General features: G+C 42.1%; 1 protein-coding gene across 8 annotated transcripts in view; it reads left to right on the forward strand.

The window, feature by feature from the left end:
* RAF1 (Raf-1 proto-oncogene, serine/threonine kinase) overlaps positions 1-22,250 on the forward strand; it is an 84,862-nt gene that overhangs the window by 56,897 nt on the left and 5,715 nt on the right. For 3 of the 8 annotated variants that reach the window (XM_025377843.1, XM_025377849.1, XM_025377844.1), the window contains 10 exons: positions 2,075-2,177; positions 2,482-2,639; positions 4,946-5,044; positions 6,781-6,934; positions 7,534-7,593; positions 10,724-10,751; positions 10,860-10,987; positions 11,335-11,452; positions 19,448-19,532; positions 20,259-20,435. In XM_025377843.1, coding sequence (XP_025233628.1) covers positions 2,075-2,177; positions 2,482-2,639; positions 4,946-5,044; positions 6,781-6,934; positions 7,534-7,593; positions 10,724-10,751; positions 10,860-10,987; positions 11,335-11,452; positions 19,448-19,532; positions 20,259-20,435 — 1,110 coding nt within the window. The remainder of the gene's footprint in view (positions 1-2,074; positions 2,178-2,481; positions 2,640-4,945; positions 5,045-6,780; positions 6,935-7,533; positions 7,594-10,723; positions 10,752-10,859; positions 10,988-11,334; positions 11,453-19,447; positions 19,533-20,258; positions 20,436-22,250) is intronic. The other 5 variants (XM_025377845.1, XM_025377850.1, XM_025377846.1 and 2 more) reach the window with 2 other exon arrangements.

Raw genomic sequence — 22,250 nt, forward strand, 5'->3', positions numbered from 1 at the left:
TTATTATATATATAAAGAATGCTATCCTCAGGAGATTGACTTTTCTCATTCACTAATTTTTTTTTTTTTTTGTTCAGTTAAATGTGTCCTAATCCCTGCTGTTTAATAGATTGTTTAAAGATGCAGAAGCATTTCTGCTTCAGGGAAGATTCATAGTTTATCCTATTCCTAATGGTGGTGACAAGATAGAGGCATCCCCTCAAAGGCTAGGAGTAATACCTCAAAGCAGCAGAGCTGTCTGTAATTATCCATTTTACACTATTCCCTCCACCACCAAAATATAGGGAAACCTTTAAAGGGTTCTTTTTTTACCCTCTTCTTGGAAAGGGTCAATTACATTATTCATCTTTAGCTTACATTTTTTCATGTTTCAAAGAGTTCTCCAGTTTGAGAGAATAGCCCAGGGAATGAATCTACTCAAAAGGGTGAGTGTAATTCTCAATTTAGGAGGCGTTTGTTGAAGTGCAAATCTTTGAAGCAGATGTTAACTTTTGCTGAATGTAGCCCAGGTTGGGTCCCTAAGCCAATCCATAGTGGTCCTTAAGGACTAGAGAGATTCTGAGACAGGGAGGGCTTGGTCTGCTCTCATCCAAGGCTGCACTAGTTTGGAGCTACTCTGGAGTCTCCAGGACAGAGAGCAGATTGTCATTAGGATCAGTCTGCAGATTGATGAGAAAATAAGGCTTGTCCTGCCTCTCTTCATAAGGGCAAAATAGTCCTTTGGAATTATAGGGAGTTTGCCAGGTGCTGTATAGGTAATTATATTAATGAGTGTATTATTTACTGTTGGATAGTGAGAAAAATGGCTTGACTAGGCTTCTGGTAGATGATGAAGAGGCTTGAATGGTGCTGTACATGTTATTCTCTTTACCTGAGAATATTCTTCCTTTGGAAAATGGGCCAGATTAACTGGATACAACATGAGAAAGGAATTGGGCATTGATTTTTACTTATATGTATTTGTTTTTTTATCTTATTTATACTGTAGGCAGAGAAAGTGTGGTTTCAGAATAGATTTTAAAAGACAGTTCTAAGTTTCTCATTGACTTATAGACCCTACAACTACAGATTTGAGTCTGTTATTTTTTTTTTTTTTTTTTTTTGAGACGGAGTCTCGCTCTGTCACCCAGGCTGGAGTGCAGTGGCTGGATCTCAGCTCACTGCAAGCTCCTCCTCTCGGGTTCACGCCATTCTCCTGCCTCAGCCTCCCGAGTAGCTGGGACTACAGGCACCCGCCACTTCGCCCGGCTAGTTTTTTGTATTTTTTAGTAGAGATGGGGTTTCACCGTATTAGCCAGGATGGTCTCGATCTCCTGACCTCGTGATCCGCCCGTCTCGGCCTCCCAAAGTGCTGGGATTACAGGCTTGAGCCACCGCGCCCGGCCAGATTTGAGTCTGTTATTAATAGAAAAGTACATTTTTCATTTGTGGTTCCTTTCTATTTATGTAGATTGAAATAGGCTACTGAAGACTAAATTTTGTACTGCAGCAATATTTATAATCCATTTTACAGGATTTGGGGATTTTTGTAAGATTTTAATGTTACAAATTCCAATTTAATGTATATTGACTTTATCGTGAGATTGTTATATATCGTTGTTTAAATAAAACTTTATTCTGGCCAGACATGGTAGTTCACGCCTATAATCCCAGCACTTTGGGAGGCTGAGGCAGGAGGACCGCTTGAGGTCGAGGATTCAAGACAAGCCTGGGCAACACAGCAAGACTCTGTCTCTACCAAAAAACATTTTTTTAAATAAATAGAAAACTTTATTCTAAGAACATGGGCTTTGGAGTTCAGCAGACCTAGATTCCAACATAGGCCCTGGCCCTTAAACTTGCTCTGTGGCCTTCAGCAAGTTACCTTCTTAGAGTCCCAGTTTTCTTATTTTTCAGATAGAAATAATACCTACTTCATAGGTTTGTTGTATGAATTAAATAAGTTATTGTTGTATGGATTAAATAAAGTTGTATTTATATAGCATGTGATAAATGGTAGCTGTTGTTATTTCTATTGCACTTTTACCTTGTTTAAACATTTCCTGTTTATGCTTTTTTTAAAAATTCTTTTTAGTAAAAAAGCACGCTTAGATTGGAATACTGATGCTGCCTCTTTGATTGGGGAAGAACTTCAAGTAGATTTCCTGGATCATGTTCCGCTCACAACACACAACTTTGTAAGTTGCAGATCTCCTCTCTTTCTGGCATGTTGAGGGCTTTGCCAGGCATAACAGAAATTTCTCAGGTAATATGCGTATGTATATAGTTGAATTGTTTAAAGCTGTTTATGTTGTTGTTTACGGTAAGGCAATTTAGATTTCATTAGCCAGAGATACACTTCAATTTGTGATTATGAATTCTGTAAATGTTGGAAGTACGATTCATTTTGTAAAAACTCTTTTGGAGGCCAAGGAGGAAATGACTTTGTCTTTTGTCATCTTTTATTTATTCAGCATAATTTACACCTGTGTCCTTGTGTAGGCTCGGAAGACGTTCCTGAAGCTTGCCTTCTGTGACATCTGTCAGAAATTCCTGCTCAATGGATTTAGATGTCAGACTTGTGGCTACAAATTTCATGAGCACTGTAGCACCAAAGTACCTACTATGTGTGTGGACTGGAGTAATATCAGACAACTCTTGTAAGGCATTGTTCTTTTTCTCAAGGAATATAGGGATGAGGAGTATAAATACTTTAAAGGGTATTTGGTGTAGATTTTGACTGGCAGGTTTGGATTCTAGACTCATTTAATGAATTGTGATCCAGAAACTACTTTAGAAACAGTGATAATTCTGAAACTAGCTAGGCTTGGTGGCATCGATACTCCAGAATGAGCAGGTAGGAGTAGGACTTACTATCTGTCAAATTGAGATTGACATACTGTGACTGTGATTCAGTAAGGAAAAGAACAAAAGGATATGAAAACAAGAAGATTTTTTGCTTTTCTCTCTTAATAGTATCATCTACTAGGGTTGCTAGTAGACACTGCTGACACTGCTCTGTATTTTGTTGAATATGCTGAATGAGCCTTTGACACTGAGAAAGAGCAGAAAGCACAGTTGATGCCATTTTCTTCACTTTAAACTGGAGAAAACTTAGTTGTTTGGAATTAAAATTGTTTGAATATAAAATCTTGAAAGATTCTTGTTTCTGTTAGGAGACAATATATTTCATATAGATAAAATTTTATTAAAGAATTTAGTTTATATTAAAAGTACATGGTCCAAACTGCCTTTTAAAAACTGTAACTAGGGATATGAAAAGTTTAAAGTTTTGTCCTTTTTTGATAGTACTAGAGAGACCAAGGGAGTGTTATTATTAGACCATGCTGAAAATATTTTTGCTTTCATGGTCACATATTGATTTTGTGATGAGAGCTTGAGTAGCACAAATGGCACAAGCTTTCAAAATTTATCTTATTTTTGTCCCCCCAGCCCCCACCACCTTTTTTTTTTTTTTTTTTTTTCCCCTTTGAGATGAGTCTCTCTCTGTTGCCAGGCTGGAGTGCAGTGGCGTGATCTCGGCTCACTGCAACCTCTGCCTCCCGGGTTCAAGCGATTCTCCTGACACCGCCTCCCAAGTAGCTCAGACTATAGGCACACACCACCACGCCCAGCTAATTTTTGTAATTTTAGTAGAGATGAGGTTTCACCTTCTTGGCCAGTATGGTCTCGATCTCTTGACCTTGCGATCTGCCCACCTCGGCCTCCCAAAGTGCTGGGATTACAGGCGTGAGCTACCACACCCAGCATTTTTTTTTTTTTTAAAAGACAGAATCTCGCTCTGTCTCACATGCTGGAGTGCAATGGCATGATCACAGCTCACTGTAGCCTTGACCTCGGGTTCAAGTAATCCTCCTACCTCAGCCTCCTGAGTAACTGGGACTACAAGTGTTTGCCACCATGCCTAGCTAATTTTTGTATTTTTTGTGGAGACGGGGGTTTCACCATGTTGCCCAGGCTGGTCTAGAACTCTTGAGCTCAAGCAGTCTGTCCGCCTTGGCCTTCCAAAGTGGTGTTGTTACAGGTGTGAGCCACCGCACCTGGTGGCACAAGATTCTGAGTCTAACAGACGTATGTCAGAATCTCACTGTTGTCATTAACCATAACCACAACTGAGTTTTCGTTCATGCATCTGAATAAAGGGGATATTACCTTCCTTGCATTGTTCTTATGAGGCTTGCTGACAAGTGCCCAGCTCATGGAAAGAAGGTGCCTAATTACTCACTTTTCTGTGATTTATTCCTCCTATTTTAGTCTTTTTATCTATCTATTTTCAAGATGGAATGTTTCCAGAAAAGCTCTATGTGACATAGTTTGTAAAATGTTCTACTGTAGTTTGAAAAACATTATTTTGATATAGCTAGACATAGGACCAGTATTTCCTAGAAATGCACACTGGGCCGGGCGTGGTGGCTCACGCCTGTAATCCCAGCACTTTGGGAGGCTGAGGCGGATGAATCACCTGAGGTCAGGAGTTTGAGACCAGACTGGCCAACATGGTGAAACCCTGTCTCCACTAAAAGTACAAAAATTAGCTGGGCGTGGTGGTGTGTGCCTGTAATCCCAGCTACTTGGAAGGCTGAGGCAGGAGAACCCAGGAGGCGGAGGTTGCAGTAAGCCAAGATTGCTCCTCTGCACTCCAACCTGGGCAACAGAGCGAGACTCCATCTCAACAAAAAAAAAAGAAAAAAAAAAAGAAAAAGAAAAAGCATACTGGAGCCCGTATGTTTATTGGCAGGTCAGTATTATTCACATTCAATAATCATTCAAACCCAGTTATTTGGAATATTGTTCCCTTTATTCTAGGTAATGTAAAACAGTTGAGGAAAATGTGACTGGGAAAAGTTCAGTTTTAGTAGCTCTGAGTTTGCAAAAGCAAGGCACGCTGATTGTCTTGTAAGATTACTGTAAGCCTAAAAACCAGTCTTTCCCTGCTTTTGTTTAGATTGTTTCCAAATTCCACTATTGGTGATAGTGGAGTCCCAGCACTACCTTCTTTGACTATGCGTCGTATGCGAGAGTCTGTTTCCAGGATGCCTGTTAGGTAATTTTTTTACCTATAGCTTTTCTTTTAGAAAGTTATTGGTGGGGGGAGGTGGGGTTGGAAGCTCAAAGACAAAAAATAAGAGTTTCTTCACATTCCCTCCTCTCTATGTGGAAATCCCTTGCTGCTTCTGTGGAATGTGATACTGGTGGTACAGCAAAATGTAGAAATTTCTCTTTATGGATCTGTAGATCTTACATTCTGGAAAGTGACTTTGACTATAGTTTCTTCTGTTATCGTAGCATATTCCTTAATATGTCATTACATTTTAAAGAGCTTGAGATTCTACTTTCCTCAGTATGTACTGAGTTCAACCTCAATGGAAAGGGTCCCAAAACTTGATACAGTGATTCAATAAAAATAAAACCCTTGACTTTGAAATGCATGTTATGGCCTTGCATTTGCTAAAACCATGTATTTAAATAGACTAGTGTCTTTAAAAAACATTTAGTTATATTTTCAGCATAAATATTGTTTCTAATGTGTCTCTGAGTTTGCATATAACTTGTCTTTACTCTGTTTTCCAGCTTTACAATCAGTTTTGTTCAGTTCACATATTGCTCAGTGTTACACACATGAATTTGAAACCTAAAGTAAAATCTACATCCAAAATATCTTACTTTAGGCCAGGCATGGTAGCTCAGGCCTGTAATCCCAGCACTTTGGGAGACCGAGGTGGGCGGACCACTTGAGGTCAGGAGTTCCAGACTAGCCTGGCCAACCAACATGGTGAAACTCCATCTCTACTAAAAATACAAAAAACTGGCTGGATGTGGTGATATGCGCCTCTTGGCCCAGCTACTTGAAGCAGGAGAATCTTGAACCTGGTAGGCAGTGAGCTGAGATGGCACTACTGCACTCCAGCCTGGGTGACAGAGCAAGACTCTGTCTCCAAAAAATACACACACACACACACACACACACACACATAATGTGTAATCAGATAATGTTTAATGTGAAACTACTATGGAAATTATTAAAGGCAGCATATCTCAGAATAAGGAATTTGCATATGTCTGGATATATATTTGTGTATGACTTTTATTTTTCTTGATAATTTGAAAAGCAGATCTGACCAAGAGTTTGTAGTTACCTCTGAAGATTAGAAGAAACCAGGCCTCTGAAGCCATAAACAGAATTATGTGGGAAGGCATTTTTTCAAGACAATAGAACAATTTCCCTTAGAAAAGCTGGCCTTTTATCCCTTTAATTCATACATGGATGTTAACTGAATCTGAACAAACCTCAAACTAATCTTTAGAACAAATAATGAAAACGTCTGGCCTTTTTGCAGACATACTCAGCACGTCTACTTATCTGTTTAAAATCTTAAAGTTCTCAAATTTAGTCTCTAAATTAAACTGGGCACGTTCCAACTAGCTTAATAAGTGGTAGTGTGATTGTCAAATGTTAATCTATTCTTTCCCGGAGATGATGTAAAAATTTGGAGTATTCGGGTGGCGCTTTATTAAAAAAAAGAAAACTTACAATACATTCTCCTTTTCATTGAATTCCCAGTACATATATTATTTCCTGTTCCAAATTTTGTATGCAAAAGCACCCAGACTTAAGATAATTTTTAGATGTCACGTATTTGAAAGAATCAAACATTGTGTCAAAGGTTGTACAGGTAGAGTTTGCCCTTAAGCATCTTAATCAAGTAGGTAGTTGAAAGACTTCACCAGTATGAAAGCCTAAATGCCAATCATGGAGTTTTCTTTCTCCTCCTTGCCTAGTTCTCAGCACAGGTATTCTACACCTCACGCCTTCACCTTTAACACCTCCAGTCCCTCATCTGAAGGTTCCCTCTCCCAGAGGCAGAGGTCGACGTCCACACCTAATGTCCACATGGTCAGCACCACCCTGCCTGTGGACAGCAGGATGATTGAGGTAATAGGGCCCCTTGGGGGTGGTAATGTCAGTCAATTAATGGGGTGAGGGTGATATTTATTTCAGGAGTTTTGGGTTTCAAATCTGATCAAAGAATGTTGCAACACTTTCTCAGGTCTCTGGACTTTTACAGTTTATTTTATATCCATAGTATCTTTAGACTGGCTGAATAGTCTGGTTGGTATATCATTCAAGTGGAGAACTAAAATTTCCTGAAAAATATGTTAACATTTGAACTCTTCCCATTATCAGATTTGAATAGGCTTTTAATGAACGAGTGCCTAAGATATTTAAAGAGGAGTTTAATTTTGGTGTGGGACAGAAAATAACAGTGATGGAGAACTACAGATTCTCTGGAAGACTTTTGTGATTTTATTTAGAAATAAAAGGGTGGAGTCCTAGGATTTAATAAGCAGGTATTTAGGGAGATGTCCAAGTGCCCAAAGCTAGTGTTTTTGAACTGCTTTTTCTTTTCTTGGCTTTTTGGTTATGTCCTATTGGTTTAATTTGCTTTCTGCTTCATCTTTAATAACAACTGAATACACTTAAATACTTCCTTTGTTCTTTATTCTTCTTTATTTCTCATTGCTTTGGACTAGAATAACAGCCTGAATGCTTCTCCCAGGGCGTGGTCCAGACGATTTTGTTTGAGGGGAAGAGTAGGTATTTTTCTTCATGCTTTTGCTTTCTTGTAATTAACAGGATTGCTAAAACTGTCAGACAGTAGACTACCAAAAATGAAATAGTTGCAAAGTTAAATTTATATTTCTTGTTGCTTGTTTCCATGTTTTCTTTTTTCCTTTTTTTTTTTTTTTTTGGCAGTAGAGTATATAGAAGTTAAAAAAAAAATGTTGTATATGGTATTGATGATAGGTGAAATGAATTTCTTAAGTTAGGCCAGGCGTGGCAGTGTATGCCTGTTGTCCCAGCTACTCCAGAGGCTAAGGCAGGAGGATCACTGGAGCCCAGAAGTTCTAGGCTGTAGGGAGCTACAATTGTGCCTGTGATTAGCCACTGCACTCCAACTGGGACAACATGGTAAGAATCCCCCTTAAAAACAAACAAAAAATCTCAAGTTAGATTTTGAGGCCAAGGGCATTAAAAAGTTTTTTGTTTTTTGTTTTTTTTTTTAAATCAGTTCCAACCAGACTAATGTTAGACTGACTTAGTTGGTACTCACAGCATTGGTATTCTGTTTATATATTAGTACCAAATGTGTCAGTTTGGTTGATAAACCCTGGAATAAATATCCTTTATTGAAAGCTTATCAGAGATAACTATGCTCTCTCTCATCATGTAGACATCTGCTGCCTCAGGCACAGTTTATTTCACTCAGACCTCAAATCACTTTCAACATAATTGTCCTGCCACTGTTGTGAGGAGGTCATGTATAAGCTATTAATTTTGTTATTTTGGCTTTATCATTATGATTAGTCCTGATAATACAATAATATACCAGTTACTGCTACTTTTATTAAATGGTTTGTTCCTGTATGAACACTGTAATACTTACAGGGAACAATAAAGGTCAGAATTGGCTGGGTGGGAAGATCACTTGCGACCAGGAGTTCGAGACCAGCTTGGGCTATATGTAGCAAAACCCCACCTCTACAAAAAGGTATATGAAAATTAGCTAGGCTTGGTTGTGCGCACGTGCAGTCCTAGTTACTCAGGAGGCTCAGGCAGGAGGATTGCTTGAGCCCAGGAGTTTGAGGTTGTAATGAGCTATGTATGATTGTGTCAAGAATTTTTGAGTTTTTATTATAAAAGAATTAGCACAACTGTTATGCCTAAATCATTTTTTACTTTGGATGCAGGGTAAATTTTGATTCCTGTTATTTAATCACATATGAGTCAGCATTTTAAAAGTAGACTAATTGTTGCTTTATTTATTTAAATTGTTTGTAAGTCTCAAATTATTCATAGTTCTCTTGAGTATTTAGATTCCAGGAACAATAGAAAAATTCTTTCTAGGATAAATTGATCCAGCTGTAGAAATTAGCACAGAATAAAATATGGAATATTTAATGGATATAGGGAAGAAAATTACTATGACATTAAGGAAAATATCCTATTACATAGGAATATAATTGTGGTTAATAAAAATAAATTGTGCTTTGCTTTAAAAACAAAGAACAGATTACTTGGATAATGAAGCTACAGCTGCCGATTTCTATTGAAATCCACGTTATTTTTTGCCACTGTTTTGCCCACCTGGCAGTTATCCTGCTGTACTTAAAAACACACAGATTCCTGGGCTTCCCACGTTCCCCTCCAGAACATGCTCAGTCAATCCTGGGTTGAGGATTAGGGGTGGATCGTCATTCTTCTTTCCAGAGTCAGAATCACTATCCAAGTAATTCTGAAGACTAGCTAGTTTTGGGAACCAGAACTAGGCTTTCTTGTTAAATTCCGAATTATGTTTTGGGAGCAGAGGAACAGCTTGGTTTGATTCTTTTTATCTTGTAATAATACCATTGAGTGGGAGCATTCTAGTAATAGTTGTGTGGAACAAGTATCTTGTCTATACTGTAGTTACACAAAGATAATAGTAGGACCTCCCCCCAAAAAAATGTCCTTTTTGAGGATACGGGGTCCAAGTGGTTTTATATTATTCTATTATACTATTCTATTCCAAGTGATGAATTTTAGATTGGGGTTTAGGTCTCATGGAGGCCTCTGTGTTTTAAACTATTTTCCAAACAGTTTCTAATAAATTCTAAAGATAGCCTTTGCTTTCTCCCATGAGCAGAATGTAATCAATTTCCAAATTCACCCATAAGGCAGTGTTTTGTGGTGAAAGAGCTGAGGGCTGAGATCCGTGTGTGATGGTTTCTGGTTCTATTTCTGCCACTCCCTGGCTCTGCCAAGTGACCCTGCCAAGTCTCCTTACCTGTTCAGATGTGTTTTCTTATATGTAAAATGTTGGTTTTGAACTTGGATTTGTGGTCTTTCCAGCTTTCTGTGATTTTAGGCTTGGATAAAGTATGTAGGCTGCTTACCTTTTTCAAATCCAACTTCTAGTTAATTTAGCCTAATTCCTTGTGGAGTAAGAGTGAGCTTCCCCCAGAATCCACCTCTCCACCCTGCCTTTTTAAAAAAAGTTTTGAGCCTCAGTGGAACAAGATTCCCAATCTTTGGAAGGGTCTCAGCTGAGAGTAACTTTGCTAGCTTCCCTTGAAAGAGTATGTTTGTTGTGTACATTGCTTTCTTTTGAGAAAAAGAATGTGGTTTTCATTATATATGAAAAACTAATACCAGGCTTGGCACGGTGGCTCACACCTGTAATCCCAGCACTTTGGGAGGCCGAGGCAGGTGGATCACCTGAGGTCAGGAGTTCAAGACGAGCATGGCCAACATGGCAAAGCCCTGTCTCGACTAAAAATGCAAAAATTAGTCAGGCATGCTGGTGCACACCTGTGATCCCAGCTACTCGGGAGACTGAGGCAGAAGAATCGCTTGAACCTGGGAGGTGGAGGTTGCATTGAGCTGAGATTGCGCCACTGCACTCTAGCCTGGGTGACAGAGCAAGACTCCATCTAAAAAAAACCAAAAAAATTGATACCAGTCCCTCTAATATTTAATGAAAAATCAGCCTTGGAGGTACTGGCCACTGATACTTACTGAATTTAATCAAGGAACGTTGATTAGAGTATGTTTAGGATTTTTATGATTTTTAGAGGTTTTTTAATACTATTTTGTTCTTGCACATCCTTCTCCTCTCTTTTCCCTCCCCCAGAGAAAATCTTTTGTGTGTAGGAGTTGACCAGCTTTCCTTTTCTGTTTCAGGATGCAATTCGAAGTCACAGCGAATCAGGTACTTTTCCATAGTCATTTAGCCAACAATAATGGGCTTTTTTTCTTTATACGGTGTATCTTCTGTTGGCTTATCCTTGTGTGGATTCTGTTTGTCTTGTCTATTAAGCCTCACCTTCAGCCCTGTCCAGTAGCCCCAACAATCTGAGCCCAACAGGCTGGTCACAGCCGAAAACACCCGTGCCAGCACAAAGAGAGCGGGCACCAGTATCTGGGACCCAGGAGAAAAACAAAATTGTGAGTATAGAAACCGTACCTCCTGCCAATTAGGGTTCAGTAAGAAAAACCTCGTTGGAAATTAGAATACTTTTAACTTGTTTTGGGAGAGGATTCTATTAAAGTATATTTAATGAAGGAGATTATAAATGTCACTGTCATTTTTGGCACACTTGCATCAGATAGCTTGCCAGTGCTTTAACTGAAATGGTATTTCTCAAAAGACAAAAATTGGAATCGTGATTAATATGTTTATCTTTAAAAGATATGGAAACAGATGACATGGGTTGATCCTTTCTTTGATGCCCTCATTATCAAAAGATTATTACCGTTGCATGGAGTATAATAATGATCTCTACTTGTTTCAGAGGCCTCGTGGACAGAGAGATTCAAGCTATTACTGGGAAATAGAAGCCAGTGAAGTGATGCTGTCCACTCGGATTGGGTCAGGCTCTTTTGGAACTGTTTATAAGGGCAAATGGCACGGTAAGCTTGGGGCCTTCCGTTTACTTACTGCAGGGCTTTGGTGTGAAGTCAAGTTTCAGCTCAGGGGGCCAGGAGGAAGAGAAGACTGAGTGCTTCTGGGCTTACAGCAGTACTCTCCCTTAGATACTTGGTTATACTTGAAGACTGAGCTTAATTCTTTTTAGACTAGGTTCTTATAAAGCTCCCAGGATAATTAGAAATTAGTGAATAAGACTTGAGCCCTATAATCAGATGTCAGGAGTGCTTCTCCTTTAAACTGATTAAATACAGTCTGCACATGGGTCATGCTTGGAAGCTCCTTAAGTGAGCAAGAGTCTGCTGCTATGGAGGGAGCTTGGGTTCTAAAAACTGTAAGCTGGAAAGGACCTTAGAGATTGAAATGGGGGCTGATTTGCCCATGGTCATGCAGTTAGGCATAAGAAAGCTGGAAATCTCCTGAAATAACTTCTCTTTGTCCCGCCCTAGGATTAGTTGTGGGTATCCCTATCAAACAGGGAAGGCATAGACTTAATTATTGAATCTGTGTGGAATATTAGTGTTCTTATTTTAATGGAAACACTTTGTCACTTGGAAGAAAGGTACTATTTAACTTCTGTAGTTACAGCTTGTGTATTTTGGCAACACTCAACATTTTGGCAACATACTTAGCATTTCTCTGTTAGGTTTTTAATGCCTCTGGCTTTAGGACTTTGGCAAATAATAGGTATTTTCTTGAAAATGCTGCATGTTCCCAAAAAGTCATCTCTTCTAAATTCAGATTACAATTAAGCAAAAATCACAGAGTCCCTCAGTGCCTATACTTCTACTTTGGATGACACCGGAATTATCTTTAGAGATAAATGTGCAAATGTGCAAAGATTGAGAGAAGTTAAAAGCATCAAATGTATGGAGTATTAAAATTCAAGGTACTGAAAATATCAAACACCTCCAGTTTTGAGTACTTGGTGTTCTTTTTTTTTTGGAGATAGATTCTTGCTCTGTTGCCCAGGCTGGAGTACAGTGGCACAATCACAGCTCACTGCAGTCTTCCATTCTTGGGCTCAAACAATCCTCCTTCCTAAGCCTCCCAAGTAGCTGGGAGCACAGGTGAATGCCCGGCTAATATTTTTTTATTTTTTGTAGAGACAAGGTCTATGCCCAGACAATGCCCAGCTATATATTTTTTTATTTTTTTGTAGAGACAGCTAATATTTTTTTATTTATTTTTATTTTTTGTAGAGACAAGGTCTCACTATGTTGCCCAGGCTGGTCTCCAACTCCTGGACTCAAGCAGTCCTCTTGGGTCTCTCAAAATGCTGGGATTACAGGCATGAGCCACTGTGCCCAGCCTTACCTTGTGTTCTTTAATGCATGGTTTTTACCACTTGTAATTTACCATGCTCATTAATGCATGGGTTTTCACCATTTGTAGTTAATCATCTGACCAATTTCTAGTTCCTTAAGAGGATTGGCACCCGACTGAGCATTTGTAAAGTACATGTGGAATGATTCCTTTCCCTTTGAAAATTGCATCTGGCCGGGCAGGGTGGCTCACGCCTGTAATCCCAGCACTTTGGGAGGCTGAGGCAGGCAGATCACTTGAGCCTAGGAGTTCAAGAACAGCCTGGGCAACATCGTGAAATCCCATCTCTACCAAAAATTAGGTGGATATGATGGCATTCGCCTGTAGTCCCAGCTACTCGGAAGTCTGAGGCAGGAAGATTGCTTGAGCTCAGGAGGCGAATGTTGTAGTGAGCTGAGTACAGTGAGTACACACTACTGTACTCCAACCTGGGTGAAAGGGCAAGACCCTGTCTCAGAAAAAAAAGAAAACTGCATCTAGTATGTACTACCGGGCTGCCTCCCGGGTCCCAGAGAAATGATACTATTGTTGAATATTTATTTATATATATTTAGAGACAAGATCTGGCTCTGTTGCCCAGACTGGAGTACTGTGGCACAATCTTGGCTTACTGCAGTCTCTGCCTCCTGGGCTCAAGCCAGCCATCCTCCTGCCTCAGCCTCCCAAGTAGTTGGGACTATAGGCACATGCCACCACACCCAGCTAATTTTTGTATTTTTTGTAGAGATAGAGTTTCGCCTTGTTTCCTAGACTGGTCTTGAAATCATGAACTCAAGCGATCTGCCTGCCTCGGCCTCCTAAAGTACTGGTATTGCAGGCATGAGCCACCATGCCCAGCCAGTTGCAGAATATTTTAGATGGCATAAATATCTCCAGGATTCCTTAGGAAAGAAGAACACAAGCACTTCGTGGGATAGAGCACTTACTTGTATCTGAGATAAAAAGGCTGCTAGTAATTGTAGGAGGCAGAGCAATGGATATTGCATTTATTGCTTCTGTTAGCATTTGATCATTTTTGTATCACATTTTAAAAGCCCCAGCTAAAAGCCAGCGGATGAAGTTTAAGTTGTACCCAAGTTTAATTTTCCTCTGGTTGAGCACTTTTATTTGGGGATTCATAAGTTTTCAAGGTATTACTACATGGTTCTGCTTCCGAACTTTGTCTTCTCTCAATAGGGTGAGCTTTCAAACTGTGATAAAGATTATTTGTTACAGTGTTACTTCCATAAAGACTACTATTAGAATGTAGATAACTTGTTTTTAAGATTCTAGGATTTTTTAGGCCAGGTGCGGTGGCTCACGCCTGTAATCCCAGCACTTTGGGAGGCTGAGGCGGGCTGATAACGAGGTCAGGAGATCGAGACCATTCTGGCTAACACGGTGAAACCCCGTCTCTACTAAAAATACAAAAAATTAGCTGGGTGTGGTGGCGGCGCCTATAGTCCCAGCTACTCGCGAGGCTGAGGCAGAAGAATGGCATGAACCCAGGAGGCAGAGCTTGCAGTGAGCCGAGATCGTGCCACTGCACTCCAGCCTGGGTGACAGAGCGAGACTCCGTTTCAAAAAAAAAAAAAAACAGACTAGGTTTTTTTAAGTCAGAAAGTCTCAAAAGTCAGAGGAGTGAGGAGCAGTGGACTTTTATGCCATGTTTTCAGAAAGCAAGCCCTGGTCTATGAATGAAGAAGAAAAATGAGTGGTCAAGGAAACATAATTTCTAGATTGTTTCGTGCAATACTTTTTTTCCCCCCATATTCTGGTTCCTGTATACAATATATCTGTTCAGTATCTTAAAAATTACAACTGTTTTCATGATTTTGATTGAAGATTTTTTTAATTCAGCCGAGCCACTGTGGAAGTAAAGCAGAAAGGGTCTCAAAGCAACTCAGAGGCCTCAGATGCATAAACTAAAACTCAATATATTTATTTAAAGCAGCGTCTCTGAGGCCCAAAGTTCACAATCTCCTTTTGAGCATTAAATTTGGCATCAAGCCTGGGTGCGGTGGCTCATGCCTGTAATCCCAGCACTTTGGGAGGCCAAGGCAGGCATATCATTTGGGGTCAAGAGTTCAAGACTAGCGTGACTGAAATGGTGAAACCCTGTCTCTGATAAAAATATAAAAATTAGCCGGGCGTGATGGCGCGCACCTGTAATCCCAGCTACTTAGGAGGCTGAGGTAGGAGAATTGCTTGAACCCAGGAGGTGGAGGTTGCAGTAAGCCAAGATCACACCACTGCACTCCAGCCTGGGCAACAGAACGAGACTCCATCTCAAAAAAAAAAAAAAAATTCTCTAGGCCAGGTGTGGTGGCTCACACCTGTGATCCCTAGCACTTTGAGAGGTTGAGGTGGGAGGATCACTTTAGCCCAGGAAATCGAGACCAGCCTAGACAACATAGTGAGACCCTGTCTCTACAAGAAAACACAATTAGCTGAACGTGGTGCTGTGTGTCTGTTGTCCCAGCTACTCGAGAAACTGAGGCAGGAGGATCACTTGAGCCTGCGAGATAGAGGCTGCAGCAAACCATGATCACACCACTGCACTCCAGCCTGGGCAACAGAACAAGACGCTTTCTCTCCAAAAAAAAAAAAAAAAAAAAACTTAAGGACTTTATATTCTTAGCGGGGACAGTAAACAAGAAAAGCAGAATATATAGTGTGCTGTAATTGCTAAAGAGAAAAATGGAGGAAAGGAGATATGCACTGGCAGTCCCAGTTCAAAGTTTTTAGTAGGTTGGTCAGGGAGGAATCTGCCAAGAAAGTGGCATTTGCATGGAGGGTGAGGGTGGTGCAGATATCTAGGGAAGCAGTAACATCAAGTGCAAAGTGGACCACTCACCTGGCCTGTTCAGAGAACTCAAGGAGATCTTAGGACTTCATTTAGAGTGAGTGAGAGGTAGACTAATAGGAGTGAGGTCCAGTGGTAGGGTGTTTTAGGGTCCTATAAAGACTGAGTATCATTTGGGTTAAGTGGGATCCGGGGTCGTACGAGACTTTTAGGAGGTTTGGCCAGCCTTTGTTTGAAAATGAGTGTGATGAGAGAGCTCATGATCTGTCTAAAAGCCCATTCTATCTCCAGGTAGTTCCTACTAGTAGAAAATAGTTCTTAATTGGTTGCAGTGGCCCACATATAATTGGGTGCAGTGGCCAAACAGTTTAGGAGGCTGAGGCGGGAGAATACTTGAGGTCAGGAGTTTGAGACCAGCTTGGGCAACATGAGACCCTCGTCTCTACAAAAAATTTTACAAATTAGCTGGGCGTGGTGGTGCACACCTGTATTGTAGTCCCAGTTACTTGGGAGGCTGAGGTGGGAGGATCCCTTGAGCCCAGGAGTTTGAGGCTGCAGTGAGTCATGATGGTGCTGCTGCACTGCAGTCTCGGTGACAGAGCAAGAGCCAGGGTGGGGCAAGGGGCGGGCATGGAATAGTTCTTTATTAGAGTTGAAATCCATTTTCCTATAATGTTTGCTCATTGATCCTAGCAGATTGAATGAATCCCTTTCGTGGCAGTCCTTGGATTGTTTATATGTAAATGAGGGGAATGCTGCAGTATAGAACATTGCTTCTGGATTTCATAAGAAATTGCAAATAATCTATTACCATAACTATGTTAACGAGAGCTGGCTGGCAGATGGATCCCTGCAAGTACCCTGGGCTCTGTCTTTGGTTGACCCTGTTTGGTCTTCCCATCAGTGACTTAACCAGAGGTGTGATATGTATTTGCACAGTACTGAGGATTTAGAAAAGTGAGAAGAGTTCAACTGGCTAAGATGACAGAAAAAAGAAAAGATCAACTTTTAACAGAGATAAGTCCTATTTGTTGTTCCAAAAAGTAGAACTGGAGGGGGAAGATGTGGCTTAATGATAATGCTTGTGGAAACTGCTAAGGAAGTTCAGCTGACTACAAGGTCAGAGTAAGTCACTGCGTGAACTTTGGCTCTGAATTCTGAGGTTGTATTACTGATTAGGGCCAGAACAGGTGACACCAGAGGGTGGGTTCAGTGACAACTAGAGCATGCCCAGAGGAGAGCTATAAGAAGGAATGGACTGCAAAATGAGGCCCGTGAAATAGGAAGGTCCTTAGAAGCAGTTCCCCCTGAGCAATCATCCAGCATCTGCCAAGCCATGTGCCTGAACCCCTAGCCCTGTCCTATCCCATCCCATTAAAGACTCTGCCCTTTTCTGGGTCCTGGAGCCTGGGTCATAGCGTTGGCCATTTTCCCAGCACTCCCACTCAGTTGACTGCCTCATTGGGTCAGTTTACCTTCACAGGGTTTCTTGTCTTCATCCCTTCTTTCTAAGTCCCCACAGTCACCCATTGTACTTTTCCTGGGCTATTGCAGCAGATTCCTCTGTGGCCTCCCTCTTTCTGTCCTACAGGTGTCCAAATCCTACCCTAGAGTTTACTAAACACAGCTCAGGTTTCTCTCATCCCCCTCACCTCACCTTTATTTCTGATGTGCCCAGTCTGAAACATTCTCTCCTATTTACTAAAGTCCTTCCCTTGGTTTATATCCTATTTCTTTCAGAAAACCTTTCTATATCCTCTTGGAAAAGAGATTTACTTAGGCACCTGTAGTCCCAGCTACTTGGAAGGCTGAGGTCGGAAGATTGCTTGAGCCCAGGAGTTCGAGGCCAGCCTAGGCAACATAGTGAGGGCCCATCTCCAAAAAAGAAAAAAAAAAAAGATTTACTCCCCCATCTTGGGGAACCCCTTCTGTTCCAGCACTCCTGTCTTGGCTCCAACTGTACCGGAATGGACACTTACACAAAAGATTGTTGTCCTCCTACTCAGGGCTGGTTATACATGTGTCCCATATGGTATACCAGATCCATTTTTCTAGATAGAAGGTAGCTTTAAACATAGTGTGGATCTCTCCCATCCAGTCAGCAGCACCTTCACCGGCAGCCCATGGCCCAGGGTCCATGGTAAACACATGGTTTACCATGGTAATGCAGGTTAACTGGATGAGAGCCACTTTGGAGGCTGCTGTTAAAACACAGGGACTCATTGAAACTTTAGATGATAAAACCAGAGATCACGGGAAGACAGTTTGGTACCTATTGTGAGAACCATCTCTCTACCAATTTTCTTCCCAAAAATGAAATGTGGAGGGCTGGGTGGGGTGGCTCATGCTGGTAATCCCAGCACACCGGGAGGCTGAGGCAGGCAGATCCTTTGAGGTCAGAAGTTTGAGACCAGCCTGGGCAACATGGTGAAAACCCGTGTCCCCAAAAAATACAAAAATTAGCTGGGCATGGTGGAGCGTGCCTGTAATTCCAGCTACGCGGGAGGCTGAGGCAGGAGAGTCGCTTGTGGAGGTTGCAGTGAGCCGAGATTGTACCACTGCATTCCAGCCGGGGCGACAGAGCGAGACTCCATCTCAAAAAAAAAAAAGAGGAAGGCTCCAACAGAGAGGCTCCAGAAACACTTTCGAAAGTGGCTTTTGGCCGGGCACAGTGACTCACGCCTATAATCCCAGCACTTTGGGAGGCTGAGGCGGGCGGATCACAAGGTCAGGATATTGAGACCATCCTGGCCAGGCGTGGTGGCGGGCGCCTGTAGTCCCTAGCTACTCGGGAGGCTGAGGCAGGAGAATGGTGTGAACCCGGGAGGCAGACCTTGCAGTGAGCCAAGATTGCGCCACTGCACTCCAGCCTGGGTAACTGAGTGAGACTCCGTCTCAGAAAAAAAAAAAAAAGAAAAGAAAGTGGCTTTTAAATTTATAGCACTCTAAAGTGGAACGGGATCCCTGGATGTGTCTAAAGTTATATCAAGAGGCTGGTTTTACAGTGCTTGATAGTCAGTTGTCAGTCTAGTAGGTAGGATAGCAACTGGAGTCAGACTGGGGTTTTGATCCTGGCTGCAGCACTCTTTGTTTTTTGACTGTATGACCTTGGGCAAGTGACTAAACTTCTCTGCTTGTTGTCTGAAGTGAAGATAAATTATTTACGTCATAGGGCAGCTGTGAGGATTAAAAGAGATAAAAGTACACACAGTGCCAGGGTTCAGTATTATTAGGATCACTTTTTAACGGTATTGAAGGCAGAGAAGCTTAATTTCAATATATATCTCTGAATTTTTCCTAGTGACCATCTTAGGTCTCACTGAAATGTGGATTCGGAGTTCAACCTCAGTAGTTGCTAAATGGTCTGCTTCCTTACACCAGCATCCAGCCCCAGTCATTCTGTATTTGCCAGGCCATTCATATCCATGCACTGATTTCATTCCCACAGGACAAGGTTTTGACCTGTCACACATGACCTCCCATCTGGGGCTTGCCAGGATTGGTATGAATAGTTTAACCAAGACTATTGAAGGCCTAACTGTAGGGATAGCAGTTAACCTATGTAACTTTTTTGAGTCATTTGAATTATGTAGAAATTGGACCTGTAATCCCAGCACTTTGGGAGGCCAAGGTGGGAGGATTGCTTAAGCCCAGGAGGTCAAGGCCGCTGCGTGCCACTGTGTGCCACTGCACTCTAGCCTAGACAACAGAGTGAGACCCTGTCTCAAAAAAAAAAATTTTGGAGATTTGTTGTATCTGTGTAGGTATGTGATTCTTTGGATAAATGATTCACTGTATCTTCTTCAAAACTAGGTTATTTGAAAGACTAAGATCAACTGATTGCACTGATTGCCAACTAATTTTGCAGGAGACGTTGCAGTAAAGATCCTAAAGGTTGTCGACCCAACCCCAGAGCAATTCCAGGCCTTCAGGAATGAGGTGGCTGTTCTGCGGTGAGTACAAAGCTGGCAGTCCAGTCCCTCTGGAGTGCTAGAGTGGGGGTACAAGGACTGCAGAGTTAGTGGACTGTGCCGCGGGTTGGGATGGGCGGGCAGTTAGGACTCACTTTGGAGTTCCTGTGGTTGGATGCTCCTCCCTTGCTCTCAAGGGATCTTTCCTTTAGTTTATGTGGCTGTCAGGCCTTTCGAAGAGCCCCTTCTCAGGAGAATACCCTCCTCTGGGCACAGTAAACTCAATAGCCCAAGTTCTATCTCTGGGTTTTGGTTTGAGGTGGGCAGAAATAGGCCCTGTTTTTACCTTTATTTCCCAGAACCCTCTTTATAGCTGAGTTGCTTTATTTTAGACTTCAGAACAGTCAGCTTTCAAATCTTTCAGTCACTATTTAGACTTGTAGGAATAAGTCATATAATGGAGATTTCTACAGAGGAGTCCTTGTGACCTCCACGGGGAGGGTCATGGAGTGTGCATTGATGGAAGATAATGTCGTCTCTGTAAGCAAGGCCAGCACTGAACTGATGGCCCAGTGAACTAATGGTGCGCTTCTCTGTTTGCTCAGAATGCCACCTGGGTTATCAGCCATGCCATGTGTTTGTTTTTCTAGCCCCCTCCAGGTTGGGACTGGGGGTGGTGTCGAGAGCACAGAACCCAGTGTCCACGGAAAAGCACAGTAGACCTCCCTGAGCACTTTCCTCCTCCCTCTCCTCTCTTCACCTCCCCAGCAAAACACGGCATGTGAACATTCTGCTTTTCATGGGGTACATGACAAAGGACAACCTGGCAATTGTGACCCAGTGGTGCGAGGGCAGCAGCCTCTACAAACACCTGCATGTCCAGGAGACCAAGTTTCAGATGTTCCAGCTAATTGACATTGCCCGGCAGACGGCTCAGGGAATGGAGTGAGTAGATGGTCTGATGCCTCTCTGGGACCCAGGCATCAAATTTGTCCCTAAATTGGAACCAGAATCAGGAAAAGCCTTCTAGTCCATTAAGCGATTCTGTGATATCTTTGCGTAAGCCTCTGGCCTTGGCTGGAGGGGCCAGTTATCAGGAATGAGTTGTTCAGGTTCCAGCTGGGTGAGGTGGCTCACACCTGTAATCCCAGCACTTTGGGAGGCGAAGGCCAGTGGATCACTTGAGGCCAGTAGTTCGAGACCAGCCTTGCCAACATGGCAAAACCCTGTTTCTACTAAAAATACAAGAAATAACCAGGCATGGTGGCACATGCCTGTAATCCCAGCTACTAAGGAGGCCAGGACAGGAGAATCGCTTGAACGTGGAAGGCAGAGGTTGCGGTGAGCTAAGATAACACTACTGCACTCCAGCCCGGGCTGCAGAGCGACTGTCTCAAAGAAAAAAAAAAAAAGTTCAGATTCCCCTGTTGGGACTGAACTTCCCCCTTGGCGCTTCCCCCTTGGGGCTTAGATTCGGGCTCTGCCTGCTACCCTCGCATTATCAGAAACCTGAGAACATAGTGGGGGGCATGTACCTTCTGCTTGGATAGCTGTGGCAGTGCCCTCTGCTCAGCTGTTTGAGGCATGGCTGTCCCACATGAGGGTTTAAACAGATGTCATTTTTGGGATAATTTTTTTTTTTTTTTTTTTTTTTTTTTTTTTAAATTAAAAACTTTTTCCTGGCTGGGCACGGTGGCTCACGCCTGTAATCCCAGCATTTTGGGAGGCTGAGGTGGGTGGATCACGAGGTCAGGAGTTCGAGACCAGCCTCACCAATATGGTGAAATTCCATCTCTACTAAAAATACAAAAATTAGCTGGTTGTGGTGGCGCGCGCTTGTAATCCCAGCTACTCGAGAGGCTGAGGCAGAAGAATCGCTTCAACCTGGGAGGTGGAGGTTGCAGTGAGCGGAGATCATGCCATTGCACTCCAGCCTGGGCGACAGAGCCAGACTCCATCTCAAAAAAAAAAAAATTCTTTCCTTAGAGAGACAGGGTCTCACTCTGTCACCTATCCTAGAGTGTAGTGGCGCGATCATAGCTCACTCCATCCTCGAACTCCTGGGCTCCAGCAATCCTCTTGGCTCAGTCTCATAGGTTGCTGGGACGGCAGGCACACGCTACCATGCCCAGCTAATTTTTGTGTATTTTGTAGAGTTGGAAGTCTCACTGTGTTGCCCAGACTGGTCTCAAACTGGCCTCAAGTGATCCTCCCACCTTTCCTGGCTAGCCCAGGGAGTGCTTCTCAAACTTTTCCTCAGAAGTGCCCCTTATGGTAGAGGAGTAGGAACTCCTTATACCCCCTAGACATCTGGGAGCTACTAAGGTATAGCTGTGCTTGCAAGTCCTACAGAAATTCTCATGTTATCTTTAAAATTCGTATGGAAGTTGCCTTCTGTATATTTTAAGAAATGGAATGACTTTTCAGAAAAATTGAGATATAATTCATATATCATAAAATTCCCCCTTTTAAAATGTACACCTCAGTGTTTTTCTGGTATTGTGTTGTGCAGCCATCACCGCTATCTAATTTTAGAACATTTTCATTATCCAGGAAAGAAATATATGCCATTGTATTAGTCTGTTTGGGTTGCTCTAAAGGAAGACTTAAGGGTGGGTAATTTATAAAGAAAAGAGGTTTATTTGGCTCATGGTTCTGCAGACTGTACAAAAAGCATGACATCAGCATCTGTGTCTGGTGAGGCCCTCAGGAAGCTTTTACTCATGGCAGAAGGCAAGGGGAGCTGCATGTGACATGGTG

This window comes from Theropithecus gelada, chromosome 2, assembly GCF_003255815.1.
Source record: "Theropithecus gelada isolate Dixy chromosome 2, Tgel_1.0, whole genome shotgun sequence".
Classification (NCBI taxonomy): domain Eukaryota; kingdom Metazoa; phylum Chordata; class Mammalia; order Primates; family Cercopithecidae; genus Theropithecus; species Theropithecus gelada.